This window comes from Barbus barbus (assembly GCF_936440315.1).
Source record: "Barbus barbus genome assembly, chromosome: 6".
Classification (NCBI taxonomy): Eukaryota; Metazoa; Chordata; class Actinopteri; order Cypriniformes; family Cyprinidae; genus Barbus; species Barbus barbus.
Genome location: NC_136734.1, coordinates 5,476,362 through 5,496,010, shown reverse-complemented (window position 1 = coordinate 5,496,010; position 19,649 = coordinate 5,476,362). Strand labels below are relative to the sequence as shown.

Below are 19,649 nucleotides of genomic sequence, written 5' to 3'. Positions count from 1 at the left end.
AGTTGTTGCAGCCCTAGTTTATATGCAAAAAATCTTTCTTGTAAAACATTTTGATTTAAATACGGTGAACATTTAGAAAGAAATAAACTGACATATTTTAATATTTCAACTTTGAAAATATCACCCCTCTGATTTGTATTTGAAAATATGAAAATCAAAATATTTTAATCAAATAACAGTCCAAATAAATTAATCAGGATCAATTTCATGGAAAGTGTATTAGAGAATACAGTCACAAATAACCCATTACAAAAGCACTCAATATACAGACAAAGCTGAATTGTTTTATGTCTTACCGGGAAGTGCACTAACATCCCCAGTTGGCTGCTGGGATGCTTGGGTCGCTCCTCGTCTCTTAATGGGAGTAGCACCAGGGGCGTTTCGCCGAAGCTCTTGTTTCATGCTGTGATAGACAGCTGCAATGTAGGCTGCAAACAACCAACCAATTATAATAAAGTTATGACAAATTATAATAAAGTTGATTTAGGGCTGCACAAAAAACTCTAAGGGTGGGTTGCGTTGCACCAACAAGGATTAAATTAAGCAGAGTTTAGAGCTAATCAAGCATTTGTTGATCTGGGTTTTATTTTAAATCGAGTTGTGCTGCACCACTTAATTTTAAACTGAGATTAACAAATCAGGGATTAGAATTCTAACCTGCGATTAAAACCTCCATCTACGATTTATTTTCTCTGCCATGAAGGATTCGTCATGTAATTAATCAGAAACAATGTTTATATTCCTTATCCTCGGTCTCTGACATAAGCTTTTGTCGATAAAGGAAATAAACTTGTAAAAGGTCAGCCATCTTTATAAAATGCTACATAGGGAGACCATGATGAAATGGCTGATTAAGCAGGCAGTAAAACTTTGAGGCAGTGCATACAGATTTTATAATCTTGGAAATATATATTTATTGTATCAATTAATGGAGTATAGCTTATGACAAAACAGTGAGCTTTAACTTTCATCTATAATAAACACCTCTAAGACCTGACGACACACCCACTGTTTCTGTCTTTGTTCAATCAGCCACATAACTTTATTGTATTTAAACCTCCTCACCTGTAAATTTAAAGTTAATCCTTAATTGAGAATTAAATCGGAGTTTAAAGTTATGTATCAACAGGATTAATGTAAATATAAAATAAATCCAGGATCAAACTGGTTTAAATGTAAACCTGCTTATTTTTAAACAAGGTTTAAAGTTTGGTGCAAGAGAATTATTAGATAAACCTTGATTTAATCTAGATTTAAGCTTAATCCTTGTTGGTGCAACCCACCCTAATTGTGCATTTTATGAAAAAATTGTCATTATGATTTAAAATATATTTTAAAAATTCCAGGTTTGATGTTTTTGTGTGTCAGGTTTATAGGGTTGGACAATTTGGCCAAAATTATATATCAAATTGACTAACACACCATATTTGTTTTTATCATTATTACTACTTCCAAATAAAATGAATTAAAAATAAAAATAAGAAACATTACTATAATATTATATTTTTTTTTTCATCGCACATTTGAGAAGATGATTGATGCAGGTTGAGTTTCCAAATGCAGAGAGAGGAATTTTGAAGGGTCAAACAAATGAAACCTGTAATATTACCTGAAATGATCATGAGAAAGTATTTCTGACAGGATGCTGTCTGAGGAAGGTACTGCATGATGTTCCAGCTACTTTCAATCAAGTCTTCTACATCATCTTCCCTATCCTGTTCCTCGTCCTCCCCTTGGTTTTCTTCATCTTCATCCTCATCTTCACTTCCATCGTCTTCCTCTCCATCCTTCTTTTTCTTCTTTTCATTGCCATGCTAGAATGGATAAAAATGTGTTGAAACAACTTGAATAGCCAACAATTTTTTACACAGAAAAAATCTTAACTCGTAAAGAGGAAAAAGTGGTTTCTAGGCCCTGAGCTTTACCTCTCCATACAGAAGGCTAGAGGGCAGCTTTCCCTTCACTCCTCCATAGTTAGCTGGATCCATCCACAGCAGAAACTCCCAACAGCGTGAGAATGTGATGGACAGAGAGTGGAAGATCTCCTTTGAATGGATACTAATGCCGAGACACAAGGCAGGAAGACAAACAATAAACAGAAAATTAATACAAATAATCTAATACCAAAGCCTGGACTTCAGACTTTCACATTGCATAAGAAACTAGGTTAAAGGCATTGTTCACCCAAAAATGAAAATTTGATGTTTATCTGCTCACACCAAGGGCATCCAAGAGATGTAGGTGACTTTGTTTCTTCAGTAGAACACAAACAATTAAGGTTTTTAACTTATACTTGTCATATAATGGCAATCAATGGTACGCATGGCTTTGATAGAGAAAAAAAAAAACCATACAGATTTATAAGTGCATTACTGCCACCTATCTCTCAAATGGACCATTGACACTCCTAATTGAGACTGTAGATAGAGTGTCGATGGCCTATTTGACTGATAGGTGGCGTTAATGCACTTATAAGTCTGCGATCCGCTGTAAAGCAAGAAGAAGAGGCGTCCTGCTGTTGTGTGAACGTGCTCAGGACAGTTGGACAGTGCGGTAACTCAGAGGTAAAATACAATATAAATACAGTCCAGTTCTTGCACAGACCGATCGTTTCGTGACTTTAGACCTCAATGCATCGTCACCAGCAGCAGGATTTAATTTGGTTTTGTCTGTGTATGGTTTTTTTTTCTCTCAAAGCCGTGAGTCCCATTGACTGACATAATATGACTGACAGACTGCAACGGTTTGAGTTAAAAAAATCTTCGTTTGTGTTCTACTGAAGAAAAGTCACCTACATCTTGGATGCCCTGGGGGTAAGCAGATAAACATCAGATTTTCATTTTTGGGTGAACTATCCCTTTAGGGTCTAGACAAGAATGGGAAACAAAATTAAAAAGGTTTAAAACCTGTTAGTGATGTACTCCACGTATGCAATGGCATCATCAATGCGCCGTTTCTTGGTGCAGAGGATGAGACGGTTGAAGTTTCCATAGATCACAGATGATCCCAGGCGTTTAAACTCTGCCACAAGTCTGATGTGTTTAGAATAAAAGGTACGAACACAAGCAGTCATTCTATGGCTAAAACAGCACCGCGTGGTTCAATCAACACCAAAGTCATGGGTTTAACTTATATTGTATAGTTTGAAAGTGGCTTTGGGCAAAAGCATCTGCCATGTTAAATCAAATGCAGTTAAGATGAAACCTAAAAAGCAATTTTAAGAGAAAGCTCTGAAACTGCGAATAAACTAATACAGCAACTTTCTTTAACCCCAAACATCAAATTAAAATATAAAAACTTGGTAGTCTGGGAGCTGTACTCACTGCAGGAAGATCTTCTTCATCATGTTGAGGAGTGTGCGGTGCAGGGCCGGGTCGTGCAGCAGAGAACTGGGTGATCGCAACCACCGGTAAAAATGCATCACCTGGTTATCAGCGTAGACGTTATGATACTGCGTGATCTCTCGGACCCAACCGACAACCATACTCTTCAGAATCCTGCACAAGGACAGAAAAGTGGTTTGTACACAGAGTCTTTGAAGAAAAACAAGATGGCTTACATTTGTTGGCCTTACTCATGTCTACATGCATACCTGAATGTGTTGGAGCAGAGCGCCGTCTCATCATAGCTGGCCACTGTGTTTGCCCCCTGATTCCCTGACATCATTTCCTCCAGAGATGCATGCTGAATGACATCAAAGCTGACGCCCACGCTGGCCCCGCCTTCCATGTCGTTAACGTGCTGGGACTGTAGAATGGTGTTCACCGCCAAACTCTGAATATCCAACTCCACACAAACTGGAAAAAAGTCAAAGTATTTTACATACATACTTAAAAAAAAAAAAAAAGAAGCAAAATATATATATATTTTTTAAACTGATATTCACTTTAACCATTTTTTTTTTGAGGGCATTTGGTGGGTCTCTAAATAAAAGCAAATACCAACAATGCTCAATACTGGAGACTTAATATCATGCGCGTGTACATTTTTATTTATTTTTTTGTCAAATTACTACTCGCTTCTTAAAAAAAAAAAAAAAAACCCTTAGTAATGCACTTTTAAATAAAATGCAGTTACAATAAAAACTAAAAAGCAATTTTAAGACTAAGTTCTAAAACGGTAGATAAACTAACAGGATAAATTAACTTAAGTTTTGTTCAGAGAATTACTTAAATCTCAAGTGAGAAATGTAGCTTATAAATAAATACATTTGTGACCACTTGTATCACACAAATCTACATAATTATAATGGCATAAAAATAAGTGATTATCAGAGTTAATTTGTTTAAAAACATTAAAAATGTTACTTTACATAAAATAAATGTTTATTGAAATCATTACTAAAAAGAATTAAATACACTTTTCAGATAGCTACAGGGAAACATTTCTCATTTTCATTTATTTTACACAATGCACTAAAATGACAAAAACTAATAATAAAAAAAAAGGACAAAAATAAAAAAAATGAAAACTGGAAATTAAAATAAAAACTTATTCAAATTGCTAATAAGAATTATTATGGCAATGCATAAACTAAAATAACACTGGTGGCGGTTTTTATTAATACAACATTTATAGTGCATATTATGCTTGCTATTGATGTAGCCTAATGCTTGTAAAGTTATTATTAGGCCCTATTTCACAAATCAGTAATAAAACAACAACAGTCAGTGGATATTTAGGATACAATACCATCATCTGCTACAAATACAATATTCGTGCTGTTTTTAGTATCTATTCTCTTAGTCTGCGTGTCTGACCGGGACTGAATTTGCTTACCTGTTGAGTAGCAACCATGGCTATTGATCTCCATGGAGCCTCTCTCATCACTCTCCATCACCAGTCTGCTGTCGTCAGCCTCTTTCCCCCCGAGGTCTGGACGTGCCGTAGGTGACAGCCACAACAAGTGGTTGTGCTTTCTCAGATGACGTGCAAGAAATAGATCTGATCCAAATATAGAAATGTCCTGAGGCAGATTTCCCACAGGCAGGTGATAATACCTGCAGAGAGAAAGGACATTACGGTACATGAGTTTGAAGTCAGCTTCTCCTATGCTCTCTGATATTGATTTCTTTAGGTTTATAGTGGCCATTACATGAAAAATCAAATAGTATTTGATGACTTTTTTTACCATTCAAAAAGTCTGGGGTCAGTTATGTATTTTTACAGAAATTAATTATATATATATATATATATATATATATATATATATATATATATATGGCTGGTTTTTGGTGTGATGTACCTGGCCATATCAAAAGCCTGTGAGAGGCAGCTGTCCAGGTTCAGGTAGTGCTTTATCATGCGTCGAGCTCCGTGCCGCTGCCAGTCCAGTACATTGTAACTTATCTCATCAATAACATGAACCGGGACCACCGGGAACTCCTCCAGTACAGTCATGCCAGCCACCAGCCGCCGCAGCTCCCAGTTAGACTGAACAGCGATCAGGGTCGGACCACGCCGCTCCTCCTGCACACGTTCAGGAAAAACAGCTGTTATTCATCTGCGTCACTGTGCCGTCAGCTGTATTGTGCACACGTTGAGGCCGTACCTTGTAGTTGAGGAGAATGCGCTGCAGTGCGCGGTAGATGGCTTTGACATCGTTTTCAGCGCGCACTTCAAACAGATGTTTCTCAGGTGGCAGGAGCTCCTCTGTGGTCTTCTCCAGGAGTGCTGTGCGCTCTGCTCCGTACAACGAACTCAGGTTTGGCATCTGATTACTGCGTACCTACATTTGGTGTAAATTTCAGAAGTGTAAATTGCATAATTGTTTTGCATACTGTGTGCTTTTACATGCAAGCTCATAATCTGGTGGGTTTTTTTTTTTAAGAGCTTGGTTCACAGTAAATGTTGCTCCACAATAACTAGAATCAGTTTGGGATATTTACATTTGAGAATGCAACAAGCACTAGTCATCTAACCAAGCTGTAATGAGCACTGCTTATAAACTGTCAAAAAAAAAAAAAAGCATTAAGCTCTATGGTCTAATTAAATCAGATGTAATTATTAGTTTTGTAAGTTTACAGCTTTACTGTAAAATATTTTTCTTAAACATTTTTTTTATTATACAGTGAAATATAACAACTTATTTTGATTATTTAACAATTATTTTATAGTCATGTTGATATATAATGATAAATTAGCCAAATCATGCAGCCCTATAAACAAGCACAGCAAATCTAGAGGGTTTTTTTTGTGAAAAATAGCTACATTTTAAAATCACATTTTTAAAAATGAAAATCACAATGGGATTTTTTCCCTCTAAATCATATAACTAATATCTCATTTACCAACTAGTCATTGAGCTGACAATTTAGCTTAACTGACATTTCAATTTTACCTAGAGTTAAGCTAGTAAACTATATTATTCTTAAGATGTGAACATTTGATTATCGTTTTTAAATAAAATACTGTTTTACATTGTGTTGCTATTTTATCAAAGCAATAATCCACAAGGAGGAGGAGGTTTTAGGTACTCCATTAGTCATGCCTAATAACACCCCTTTCCATAGTAAAATTACTTTAATAAATTCAAAACAATATGCCAAAAGAAAAAGTAAAGTACTGAAGTTAAACGTCAGCAATCCCATACCATATTGCCAAATTCTGTCTGAGGCAAAGGGATTTGACCTTTTCATCAGTTATTTCCTGTTCAAGGACGATCTTTTTGTTTATTTTGGTTTGTTTCCCATTCATTGTTGTTGAGTTTTGAGTTCACACATGCTTCCAGCTGAATTTTAGAGCTTACCGTGTCGAGAACAAAGATGCTGGCTTTGCGTTGCGATGGTATGAAGAGGCCAAAGAGAGCCTTATGGCCCTGATTGTGATGGTATAGGTAGATGTGCCTTACACTGCCTGTAACACATAAAACACATATTTAACTCAAACACCAGCACATCAGCCACTAGATGCGTAAGCATTGCTACAGTGTATGTACGAATGTTGTAACCAATTATCAACAAAACTAAACACACTGAAAGCGATTATCTCACCTGGCTCGAGGTAGCTGAACTGGGCCAGGGATCTCATCTCTAGATGCTCCAGGTCGAAGGTATCAGCCTCTCTGCCAGCCAGGTCTCTGACCACCTGCTTATTGACCATACACATGCAGCCCAACTGGACCAGAGCCCGGAACAGCAGCGGAACCTAGAGGTCACATGAAAGGGCAAGAGACAAACATAGGGAAATGACCTCTATTGATACTATAAATAAGGTCAATGCACCACAGTGCAGAAACCTGCTCTGGAAATGTCTCTTTGTAGAATACTGTATGTAGAATATTCCAGGTTTACTATTAAAATAAAGATAAATTCCTACATCACAACAGTTATTAAAAGGCAAGATCTCATATTTGGGAAAGGCCCTTACCTGTGTTTCATAGACACCCTCAATGTCAGGAGCTGAGAGGTCAGCATTGATCTCATTGATGTGTTCCTGGTACATGTCCTCAGGAACAGCATACTGGTACAGATAATACACCACACCAGAGCGTGGAAGTATCCGGTTCACCTGTCATTTAAATGGATCAAAATGAAATTTGTCCCAAACTCAATACTATCTGTAAGCAGCTGAATGGGCTAGTACTAAATTTACTTATAGTCAAGAATGCTCATCACACAGATCATTCACAGAATTGGTGGTTAAAATGTTATTCTGCAGACCTTTTTGCAATTAGCTCCCTCTTCTTGCTTGGGCACTTTCTGATTGACATAAAACACTCGTGGGATGTTGAGCTTCATGCAGTGCAGGTCACTGCCAATGACCGCCCACAGCTTATAAAAGCCTGGGTGACTGGTTTCTGCAATCTGGAGAAAGTGGATAAAGAAACACATCATGTGTTTTGATAGTACTAAAAAGAACAAAACTGCTGTTATGTTTCATAGTTCAGATTCGCTATCATTCAAGGTCAGTGAGATATTTTTAAAATTAATATTAAATTGACAGTAAAGACTTTTACATTGTAACAAAAGATTTCTATTTCATATAAATGCTGTTCTTTTGCACTTTCTATTCATCAAAAAAATTCTGAAATGGTTTCCACAAACATTAAGCAGCAAAAACTATTTTCAACAGTATCATAATACGTAATGTTACTTGAGCACCAAATCAGCATATTAGAATGATTCCTGATGGATCATAAAACACTGTAGACTGGCGTAACGGCTTCTAAATATTTCACCATTACTGTTTAAAATCTATTCAAAAACAACAAAAAAAAAAATTTCACAGCATTACCATTTTTATAATATTTTTGATATATGCAAATAGAAATAAATGCAGCTTTGGTGAACACAAGAGATCGTTGATGAGTTCGATCTAAACTGCTGGTGTGACATACCTGTACAATTTGCCAGGGCATGTCTAGAATACTGCGAGCAGTTCTTCGCAGGAAGCTGCCTAGCCCTGTTGTCGGTCCATCACGGATTACGCCGCCGCCAGTCGGCTGAGATTCCCCATCAATCAAACGCCGTCGCTTCCGCCTTTCTTTCCTCTGACGAAGCTGCAGCTCCCATTTTTTCTTATGGTAGCGCAACCAGACAAGAAGTTCCTCCTATACACACATATAAATGTAGATGATTTTACTGTGGAGCCTTTTTTTGTTGTTTGACAGCATAGAAATACTATAACAAAACCTAATATCTGATCATATGTACAACGTTGTTATGGTGTCTGAATTACCCGGGTGGCGCCAATGGCTGGTGGTGGCCCCAGTATTTCTCTCCATGACTGTGTGAGTTCTTGATCTTGAGACTCAGCCTGGCTATCCTCTCCTTGAGATATCCTCTTTCTCTTTGTGCTGATGAGTATGGCGGGCTGCACAGGGCGCTGCGGAGCACCAAAGTCCTCCATATCAGGAGTCTCACCTGCTGGTAAGGTTTGATGGGCCACCTGAGAGAAACAAAATATGTGCATATATAAGCAGACAGCCAGCAAGTTGAGTGAAAAGTATGCATGACAGTAGACCTACCTGTCTCTTTCCCTCACTGGTAAAGAGCTCACTGATCTTCTTCTGCTTGTAGATGTCATTTTTTTCCAGAAGCTTTTTATGCAGCCAGTCTGGATGCCGTACTCGGGGTACTGGATTTTTCACCTGAACAAAAATACTAACTGTTAAGAACATGGAACTAAACACAAGATATATAAATATAATAAACAGTCTTTTTTCTCTACACATTTCAAATCAGCCTATCAAAACACTGTACGATTCATATATGGTTATGTAGAGTGGAATTTTGCACCAATGAGACTTTGTTGCAAGTACGGCCCCGTTTACTCGTTTGCGTTTCTGTTTTAAAACGGCGTTTTAGAAAGAAAACGATCAACGTTTACACTGGCGTTTCAGAAACGATCTCGGTTTACACTACACAACCGAAAACGCATGTCACATGACCATTTATGCAGGTACAACCATAGATATGTATAGGTATATTAGATTCCCTATTATTTAGATGGCGGACGCGTCTGCATGCTTGGAGCAGTCGAATGGGGAATCTACCCATACATATCTGGGTACAATAATGAGCATGCTGTTATTGTTTACACGGTCGCCAAGGATACGCAGAGCGAATGTGGGCAGCCACGCCAACGTTTTCAAAAGTTTCCGTTTTGGTCCGTTTTCACTGAAACGCAACCCTGGAGTTTTCAAACTAAAACGGGGTCAACAGCGTTTTCAAAAGTCTCCGTTTTTGACGTCGAAAACGCAAAAGTTATGCGTTTTAAAACAAAAACGCACAAATGTAAACGGGGCCTATGCATTGGTTAGGACTATAGCGGAAAGCAACAGGATTTAATACTTGATTCAGCTGGTGAGTACAAGGATTCAGAGGGGTTTAAATGACTGTGCATGTTTATTTACCTGTTGTAATGCTGCAGGGATAGTGATGATCTTCTGTATGGCACTGCCTAACCGCTCAATGTAGTAACCCCAGTCCAGAATCTGACATGGGAAAGGAACAAACCATATATGAAAAATAGAAAACAAATGACAATAAGAATACATCATTGAAATTGTGATTTTATGGTTAAGAATGATCCAGGGTAAACGTAATGAATAATATAAGCTCACAGTTCTAATATCAAGGTCATGGAGGCTGGGCATCTTCAGCCATTTGCGTAGGAAATGCTTTTTAACACTCTCTTCAGCCTGAAAAATGGCCAAAGGGATCGCCCTGTGTAAGGTAGAATAAATAACTTATATATATATATATATATATATATATATATATACACATACATACACACACATAATAAAAATACAGTAATTTTGTGAAATATTGTTACAATTTAAAACAACTGAAACATGTTCTCACCTTTCAGTGACAGGCGAGCCCTCCGGTTTGCGGGAGATGACATAGCGACAGCTGAGGCCGGCGTCCTTCACCATCTGATCGCCAAGGAACTCGGCAAGACGCTTGGCTGTGCTGATGGAGGTGGACTTCTGTTCTCCATAATCTTCCAGTTTACGGGACATGGAGCGGTTTTCCGAAATCAGCTCAAACAACTCTGCATCTGGCATGTTGGCAGCCTTGAAAACAAAAAGACAAGAACAACACTCTCATTGAGTATCCCTCCCATGCAGCTATGTCTAGTTAAAATACTAAACACAGGTGTAATTATTATAATAAAATACAATGTGAGTGATTGTTCCAATTGTCACTTAAACCCGTACATAATTTTGTAATATTTGTCTATACCTTGCTGTAGAGCACATCAAGCCAGTAGTCAGCCACTTTAGCCACAGAGGCATACACCTCTTCTAGAGTCGTGCCTTTCAGGAAGGCCTCAAACACAGATGACTGGAAGATCTTAATGAGTTGAAGTTCTCCTCTTCTCTTCACCTCAAAGCCCTTCAGCTCAGCCAGCGACCCGTCCTCGTTAAACACGGCATACCTGAGGATAGAGAAGATATGAATCAAGCTATATAGGTAACAACCAAAAACTCTAACCGTAGTTTAGATCCCCGAGTGAATGCAGTTACTGGACAATGTTCACACACAAAGTGATTTGATGTAGTTCTCTCACCTCTTCTTTAGCTTTTTTCCTTCTTCTTTAGAGGCAGGCAGGATCATAGCCAAATACGGCCCATCGACTTCAAAGAAGATACTGTTCTCGGCTCTGGTCTCATATGTTAAAGATGCTGGGTCCATCAGCTCTTGATACTGATGATTTGTGAAGCCCTCCTACACATATAAGTGACAAAATTGATTAAAAAAAAAGTAATCTTTCGCGATTATCATTAGTTGTTCCATTTTAACCATTGTTTTTGAAGATCTCTTCCTTTTTAATATATAATTAACCTGCCGATAACGTGGTTTACAGCTCAAAAGAAGAGAAAGATAAATTACCTTGACCATGATATTCAGCATGGCTCCTGGATAACTGATGGTCACCTTTGCCTTCTTCTCATTGGTGGATTTTATGACAAAGTTCTCAGGAAAGGTGTTGGGAAGAACACACCAGATACCATCAGTGTCCAACTCCAGAGGCCTCCTAAAGAAGAGGAGAATAAAGTCAATTAATCAATCGATTACAATAAATTAAATCACATAACCAAAACTCTGACATTATTTAAGGGTTTGGTGTAAGAGTCTGACCCGATCTGCTCAATGAGTTCTCTGGCCTGTGTGATAATGTTGGCACCGGTGAAACAGACAATCCCTGCCATCTCCATCGAGTACCAGCGTGCTCTGTGAAACACAATGAGACATCATGTAAAACAGGAGTCATAAAACAAACAGGAATCTCAGCAACTACTGAAGACAAGAAACTCCTCAGGTTTATCTGCTCTAGGACTGGGCAAAAAAAAGGGCCTTAAAAAGTGATGGTTCAATACCCTTTTCTCATGACGTATCCATAGAAGGAGTTGAGGATGCACTTGTGTGCCAGTTGCAGAGACTCATAGAGAATCTCCATGTTCTTGCAGCGCTTCACCTCCGCTGCATCCCCATTATCCTGTGCTGTAGACAGCTTCTTCTTCCACACCTGGACAGATTATAGCAACAGACAAAACATACAAATTATTTCTTCAAGCATAGGTGAGCTCACTAAACAATCACCTTAAAAGACGATATATCATAGAAAAACAAATCCATTTGAAATAGAAGAGTATGATGTACTACGTAGATAGACTGTAACATTCATAAAATAATAAAAATTATTTAGGTCTGAGTACAGTACCTTGTGGAGTCCTTTGAACTCATATCGACGGTCTCTGAAGGCTCGAACCGTGTCAACATAAAAAGAGTTCTCTCTCTGGCAAATGGTAGTGACTCTCTCCTCCAGTCTGGTCAGGTGAACCTTCTTATAGGCTTTTCTACAGTAGTCTAAGAAAATGTATAAATGTAATAATGTGTATCAACATTCATCTATACAAGTGAGTACAAGTCCATCATTTAAGCTCATCTTGGCCTATGACAACAGTCACACAAATAAACAAAACCTAGTTCCCCACAGGTGGATACTGACCTCCCAACCGCTTCTTCTCATGCCTAGCTTGTTCTTCTCTGTTGAGCTCATGGAAAGCACGAGGTGGACCATTAGGAAAGAGAGGGGGGAACTTCTCGGACTCCAGTTGTTGCTGAATGCGATGAAACTCACTTCTACTCGCGGGCACTAGGAGGAAAAATAACTTTTTACTTTTCATTTATTTTCAGTGTCAATGACAATAATTTAATATGCTAATTTGAGTGTAAACCATGACAAATGTTGGAATATTTGATGAATAGAAAGTTCAAAAGAACTGCATTTATTTGAACATTTATTACAAAAGATTACAAAACTGTTGTTATGCTATAAATGACTTTTGATCAATAAAATGTTCAAAAAACATTGTAAAAAAAAAAAAAATGTATGTCTTCTCCAAGATATAAGAAGTTCAAATTACTCACTGATCTCTCCTCTCCATTGCCAAGTCATCCTGCGCTGACAGTTTGCACCAGGTTTATTAAAATCACAGGCAGCACAGGTCGCCTCATCCACCATGGCAGAGGGCTAGAAGAAAAACAGATGGATAGAAAGAGACAATTTGCCTTATTTGATTCATATACAGCTGAACAAGACAAACCAGAATTTCTCTAATAATGTCATTACAATTAAATCAACACCTTTACAACATATCCAAGATGAGAACTGTACTGTACCTGTAGTCTGTTGGTGAGGATGATGTTGGGGTACATGGCCCCCACATCCAGATGGTAAATAAGAGGACACTCGATTCTATTGGGCACTTCCTTCAAAGAGATCAGCTTCCTCTTGATTTCATCACACACCTAAAATAAAAAAATTCACATGACAACTGTAGAATAACTTGGAAAGATGTATGCATGCCAATGATAATTCATAAAATAGACATCACGTCTTGTATCCAAAGGCACAAAATGTTATACTGAACATTAAACACATGACACACTGACTGACCTCATTAAAGTTGGTGACCTGTTCAAGGGGAACCTTCTCCTCTTCCTCAATTGCATGACGAAGAGTACGCTCCACCCTCTGAATCAAGAAGTCAAATGCTGCTGGATTCTGTCAGAACAAGAACAATTATAAATAATAGTGTAGATACAGCACAAATAAAACGGCTCAATACTGTGTGCTTTGGTTAAAGTCCTAGTTACCATTTTAAAGCGGCAGGGGATATCACTGCGAAACACACCAGACTCTAGAGCCTCGACGTGGCCGCCAACATAAGTCTCAGAGTCAAGTACATGACCATCATCTGTGAGTTTGTTAAAGACCTGCTCCTGCTTGTTTGGGAAGACAATGTTGGCATGGAAGGCCTGAACCATCAGCAAGGCCTCGCACAGGGTACCGGAGCCTTTCCGCAAAACCTGTTCACATATACAGAAAACATTTGAATCAAACAGTTTTGATTCATCACAGTGTAGTAACAATAAAAATAGAAGATTTAGTGAATACAGACCTCATCGGGTTCCATAGGAATTATAGTGCAGAGGGCAAAAATGAAGGGATGAACATATTTCATGTAAAGGTAGTATGTGGCCACAGCATCAGACACTGAATAGGTGGCCAGAGTCTGAAAAACAATAATACAGCACATAAAGCAAAAGTAAGCACTGTTTTGAATATTTAATAAAATACATAAAAATTAATAAAAACGAATAAAAGATAAATAAAAAAAAACTAGTTAAAAAGTGAATGAATGAATAATGGACAAACTGATAAAAATCACAGCTAATAAGAGCATATTAAATGTTTAATATGCAGCTATGTTAAGCAGGATTTTAGAACAATGAGATTTTGTTGTTGGGCTGTTACTGTGTAAGTGAACGGTCATTTGTGTAAATGTGTTAGATGGGAGCTGGAGAGTAAAGGAAGAGCACCTGTGGTTCTTCAGTAGCCATACGGCACATCTCCTCTGGGTCCAGCTCTACAGGGTCATAGCTTAACTTAGCTTTCGCTGCAGCCTTGAGGTTATGACTTCCTACAGGCAGGTAACTGTCTCTCTTTACCCACCTGAATAAAGAGAGAAAGAGACACAGTGTATATTTACTAAAATAAAGTCATACATATACCAAACATAAGTAAAGCGTGGGTAATTTTCATTCAGTCCCCTTTAAGAAAACATTTCAGCTGCTCTCACCTGAGGCAGTCCATGTGAATAGCCTGGCTGGCTTTATATTCCCCCTGATTGTCCTTCTGGAAGCCGATCTCCCGATGCATACTCAGGCCAAGCTGGGCCGCTCTGGTTTCAATAAATGGCCTGAGAACACAGAGACACAAATCAACCATGAGCACAGGCTTTTGTACAAACACGTGAGAAGAAAACACCAATTGTCAACAAGTAAATGCCATGTAACTACATACAACATTATATAGTATGAGACAGTTTAACACAAATCATGTCCCACCAGTCAAAGAAATCTCCGTTGTAAGTGACAAAAATGTTCGGCTTGGTCTCATGGACGTGTTCAAACCATCTCTGAATAAGAGAGGCCTGCAAGCAGACAGAAATGGTCAGAAATATGGAAAGCCCTTTTACAAACTACAGAAAATGGGTTAAGCAACTTGACAATACCAATTGTTTAATTGTGGCACTCGGCAACAGCCTCGTAAACAATGCACATCATATACTGTTCATCTTTACCTCATCAGGTTCATTAAACACAGTGAAGGGGCCCTCATATTCAGGTTTTGGGGTGAACTCAAAGTCCTCAATGTCCTCAGAGACTATTTCTCTGTTTGTGATGAGGAAGCCCTGTGGAAAAAAGTACAATAAAAACTCATGTCAAGTATTAAACCCATCAAAAAGGCCAGCAAACTAAATTTAACCACAGCATGGATAAAACAACTATGTAATCAAAGACTGACCTATCTGAAATGTAAGAGCGCAAAAGACATTACCTGCCCATCTATCATGTATGATATCATCATAATCTGGTCTGTTTCAGCATCAGGAAACTTCAATGGGAGTTTAGTGGTCTCAATATCAAACGCCAACACTACAGGATCCTTAGACAGACAGAGAAAAATACTGCAATGATTCAGTGATTCTTCATAATTCATGCATAAAGCTGAATGACATCCAAAAAAATCTTGATAACCAGAGACGGTCTAAAACAAAACTCTTCAGCATCTACATTCTTTAAGACAAGGTTTGTTTCTTACAGGTCTTTCCACAAGATCATCCCTGCGCACAATCTCAGGAGAATAGGCACTTCCTCTGTACCGCACATTGTACCAGTGAGCCTGTTAGAAAACAGAGCGCACAATCAAGATCTCATTTGAATATTAAACATACCTGATAATCAGTCATGTAGCCTCTGGGGGTGGCTACATGACTGATTCGATGCTTCGCTAGGAGGAGCCTGATTCGTCTCATAATCTCACAGTCGAACATTCGCGAGGTGTTATGATCATGCCATTTTGGCTATATAGGGGTGCTCAATGTCTGATTTCACATAGAACTACCGGTTCTATTAATAACTACTGTCATATACATAATGTTATAATGAGAGTACTATTGTAAAAAATGTTGTGAATTCTTAGGGTTTCGCTGATGTTTAATGTTAACTATCTTTTAATCAAAACATAAAACATTATTTTGTATCTGCGAGGCATCCGTTTTCCGTGTGTTAACGTTTATGTCTGTCGAATGTCTGACTTGACTCTTGATAATGTATTTTGCCCCGCCCCCAAACATATGATTCGACTATCGGCATGATTCGAAAATCCCGATTAGACTATGAAAATCCTTAGTCGGGGACACCTCTAGTAGCCTCTATGGGCCTCTATTGTTTCTTTACCACATGAATCTTCAGGTCAATAGAAACGCGGACATGATAAGGCACGTCATATTCCCGCATGTCTACAATGTTGTCAAGCCGCTCAGTCATTTTCTTCGAAGTGCCGCCCTCATCCTCCGTCACTACGCTCCCACCAACCAAAGCACTGTAACACACAAAGGCCTTATTCTATTTACAGTACCAGTGAACAGTGTCAAGTGCATTAAATGAGAAATTCTTTTCTTTTAAACAATTCTTAAAGTTGAACTTATTTTCAAAATCTTTTTTTAAGGCTTTTCCCTTTGTTGCCAAAGCGTGAATACCTGGATAACATGCTGGTATAGGCATCATTGGACTTCTCTCTCTCTCTGTTCTTGCGGACAGCAGGTGAGATCTCCCTTTTCACTTTAATAAGGTCATCCACCGTGTTAAAAGAGAGTTTGATGTAATTCCTCTTCAGGCCCACCAGGTGATTAGGCTTTAAAAGACACACAGTAATCAAATGATTGACATTATAGAGCAGAGGTGCTCCCACTTTTTACTACAAAGGGTGAGAAATAAAATGTGGGCCGAATGTTGCATTACACCCAACAGTATTATATTAAAATGCATGATGTAAATATTAAACTTTGGCATATGCTCCAGTAGAATGATTTGTTTCTTCTACTTTTTCACCTCTTTGGTGATATGCAGAACAAATCAAAGATCATCATGGGTCAACTTTGGCCAGCTGGCCCTGGTTTGGGCATCTCTCGGTTATACAGTAAACACAGAGAGGATCAATAAATTAACTAAATTAAAGGTAAGCACTGATAAATAGATAATGGTTCATACTGAACTCATATATTGACATCAATCAATCAGGCAAGCAAATCAGCAGAATTGTTCACCTAATGAAGTGTTTCCCAACCACTGTGTACACTAGTGTGCCGTGGACAGTTATCAAAATCTTCCTTTCTCGGTTATATTTCATTATTATTATTTGAAATATTTAACCAATGAAAAGCATTCAAAAGGGCTTGTGATTAAACCACGTAACGCCATTGGATCCTCAAATTGTCAGCCAACCCTTTCCCCCTTTTTATCTTTTTTTTAATACGTGCTTAGTGGTGTGCCGAGGGATGTTTTACTTTTCAAATATGTGCCGTGCCAGAAAAAAGCTTTGAAAACACTGACCTAATGTATGACAGAACTTTACTCACCAGATCCAAGTCTTCCTTTGGGACAACTTCAAGCTTTGCCACTTTTCCCTGGAACTTCTTTGACAGGAAGGAGATAACCTCTCTTTCACAGTTCTTTAGAAAACACAAAAATACATTATCATTCAATCCATCCAACCCAAAGTGTTTTGATTCTGTGCAAAAGCTTTAAACTCACCTTTTTAGTGGCTATGTAGAAATACGGTTTATAGGGAAGAGCAATCTGTGAGGGACACGTACACAAAAAGCTGAAACTTTTAAATATATTGAAAATATATTCTTTATCCTGCTCAATGTGATTCAGGATAAATACACCAATGTTCAAAAGTTTGGAAGTAAGTAACTTAAAAAAAAAAAAAAAATTAATTACTTAATACTTTCATTTAGCAAGGACGCATAAAATTGATCAAAACTCAAAAGTGACGTAAAGACACCAAAAGTGAAGTAAAGACATTTATAACATTACAAAAGAATTCTATTAAATCAAATAAATGCTGCTCTTTTGAACTTTTCTATTCATTAAAGAATCCTGGAAAAAAAACCTCATGGTTTCCACAAAAATATTAAGCAGCACAAGAGTTTTCAACATTGGTTTTAGTGTATTTTTGATCAAATAAATGCAGCCTTGGTGAGCATAAATTACGTCTTTCAAAAACATCAAAAATCTTCCAGATCCCAGACTTTTGTAATTTTACAACATGGAGTAATTTTAGTATTTGGCTTGGAATAAATAAATATTCATATTTACGAAATGCTGTAATATGACACCTTGAATCTGCTTCCATCCTCCTGTATGAAGTAATAGTCCACAGCACTGATCATCCGCTTGTCATCATCCAGAATCTCAGTCTAAGAAGAAATAAATTGTTTAATGTTTAGAGCCCTTCATAATATTTGGCTAGATTATCAGAAAGCAAAATTTACTGCCAATCTAAATCCTGTGTTGATTGATTGTCAGACATTCATTCTTACCGGGTGCATGTTGATCAGCCATCCCGTTTTCTCCCCAGGTTCTTTCATCCGTTCGAAGCCAAAGCGCTCATCCATCCCATCAGTGAACTGACTGCGCTCCAGCCGCTTGACGGCAGACAAAGCTGATGCATCATCCCTAAAAAGCAACAGAAAATTTACTGCAACAAGATTCGACAGCCATTTTGACAACTGTAAAAACTGCTAAATATTTTCTTTCATTCTTGCATAATCATGTTTACATTCAGTTTTTATGACTTCATATTAATTGACATTGCATGAATTCGTAATAAAAACATTTTGTAATACACAAATTATTACTCTTAACTAAACTGCTAAAAAAACTTTAAATGAAACTTATTTTTAACCATTTAGAAAATATTTACGGTTATACATCTATATATTCATATTATATATAAGTTTAGCATTTTTTTTCTTAAATGTATACATGCATGTGTTTATATTTATATATACATAATAAATATTCACAGTATACATGCATGTATTATGCAAACAAAAACTTTTATTTTGGATGCAATTAATCGTTTGACAGCACTAATAAAAACTATAATAGTACATAACTAATAATAAAATAACATAATTAGGACAATTTTACAGCAAAAAAGGTATTAAAAATGTCAATTTCGACCATTTATGTGGCTATAATATACATTTATCCTAAAATCTTTGTTAAAGACATATGTTCATTTGTCATCAACCCAAACACTGTCTGCTCTTCCAAACTGTACCACATATGGACCTTACTTGACAACCATATTTCAATTTAATTAGCTTTTACACTAAATTAACATTAAACTAAGGCTGAAATATGTCAACATTATGAAGACTTACTGCTGGTTGTCCTGATCGCCACCACCTCGGTCTGCTCTATATCGCCCACTGTTCTGTAAAACCATAGCTGACGAGAAAGGACAACTAACGTTAGTTAGTTAACAGCTTCACTGAACACAACTCGATAGGTCACCTGTCTTCGCACACTTTCAACGCGACTCGCTGCTCGCATGAATATCACTAATGTCCCACCAACGACGACAAAACTTCATATCTCCTTGTACATTTTCATACAATTCGCGTTGTCACTGGTACATAGAATATTACAGTAAGAATATATATTTCCGTTGTTCACACTGTGCCGCCGCCATAGAAATTTGGCGCGTTTTGAGTTCTTGCCGCGAGCTCCAGTCACTTTCCTGCTTTGCTCCCGCCCCTCAAAACT

The 19,649-nt window shown here is 37.7% G+C and overlaps 1 protein-coding gene across 1 annotated transcript in view; it reads right to left on the bottom strand.

The window, feature by feature from the left end:
• Window positions 1-19,649, bottom strand: part of LOC306870796 (DNA polymerase epsilon catalytic subunit A-like) — a 25,305-nt gene extending 5,656 nt beyond the window's left edge. Inside the window, exons 1-44 of the mRNA XM_079418213.1 lie at window positions 19,265-19,649; window positions 18,416-18,551; window positions 18,212-18,292; window positions 17,622-17,666; window positions 17,447-17,539; window positions 16,568-16,722; window positions 16,266-16,410; window positions 15,628-15,708; window positions 15,364-15,471; window positions 15,107-15,217; window positions 14,871-14,956; window positions 14,603-14,722; window positions 14,343-14,475; window positions 13,922-14,035; window positions 13,617-13,829; window positions 13,417-13,524; window positions 13,140-13,268; window positions 12,888-12,990; window positions 12,466-12,612; window positions 12,178-12,323; window positions 11,834-11,982; window positions 11,595-11,687; window positions 11,346-11,490; window positions 11,023-11,180; window positions 10,695-10,890; window positions 10,311-10,525; window positions 10,067-10,169; window positions 9,857-9,937; window positions 8,969-9,091; window positions 8,680-8,889; window positions 8,339-8,551; window positions 7,662-7,805; window positions 7,369-7,509; window positions 6,993-7,146; window positions 6,749-6,855; window positions 5,552-5,728; window positions 5,246-5,469; window positions 4,780-5,000; window positions 3,593-3,797; window positions 3,324-3,497; window positions 2,907-3,032; window positions 1,926-2,058; window positions 1,610-1,814; window positions 297-428 (exon numbers count right to left, since the gene is read on the bottom strand). Coding sequence (XP_079274339.1) covers window positions 297-428; window positions 1,610-1,814; window positions 1,926-2,058; window positions 2,907-3,032; window positions 3,324-3,497; window positions 3,593-3,797; window positions 4,780-5,000; window positions 5,246-5,469; window positions 5,552-5,728; window positions 6,749-6,855; window positions 6,993-7,146; window positions 7,369-7,509; window positions 7,662-7,805; window positions 8,339-8,551; window positions 8,680-8,889; window positions 8,969-9,091; window positions 9,857-9,937; window positions 10,067-10,169; window positions 10,311-10,525; window positions 10,695-10,890; window positions 11,023-11,180; window positions 11,346-11,490; window positions 11,595-11,687; window positions 11,834-11,982; window positions 12,178-12,323; window positions 12,466-12,612; window positions 12,888-12,990; window positions 13,140-13,268; window positions 13,417-13,524; window positions 13,617-13,829; window positions 13,922-14,035; window positions 14,343-14,475; window positions 14,603-14,722; window positions 14,871-14,956; window positions 15,107-15,217; window positions 15,364-15,471; window positions 15,628-15,708; window positions 16,266-16,410; window positions 16,568-16,722; window positions 17,447-17,539; window positions 17,622-17,666; window positions 18,212-18,292; window positions 18,416-18,551; window positions 19,265-19,329 — 6,148 coding nt within the window. The 5' untranslated portion in view covers window positions 19,330-19,649. The remainder of the gene's footprint in view (window positions 1-296; window positions 429-1,609; window positions 1,815-1,925; window positions 2,059-2,906; window positions 3,033-3,323; window positions 3,498-3,592; window positions 3,798-4,779; window positions 5,001-5,245; window positions 5,470-5,551; window positions 5,729-6,748; window positions 6,856-6,992; window positions 7,147-7,368; window positions 7,510-7,661; window positions 7,806-8,338; window positions 8,552-8,679; window positions 8,890-8,968; window positions 9,092-9,856; window positions 9,938-10,066; window positions 10,170-10,310; window positions 10,526-10,694; window positions 10,891-11,022; window positions 11,181-11,345; window positions 11,491-11,594; window positions 11,688-11,833; window positions 11,983-12,177; window positions 12,324-12,465; window positions 12,613-12,887; window positions 12,991-13,139; window positions 13,269-13,416; window positions 13,525-13,616; window positions 13,830-13,921; window positions 14,036-14,342; window positions 14,476-14,602; window positions 14,723-14,870; window positions 14,957-15,106; window positions 15,218-15,363; window positions 15,472-15,627; window positions 15,709-16,265; window positions 16,411-16,567; window positions 16,723-17,446; window positions 17,540-17,621; window positions 17,667-18,211; window positions 18,293-18,415; window positions 18,552-19,264) is intronic.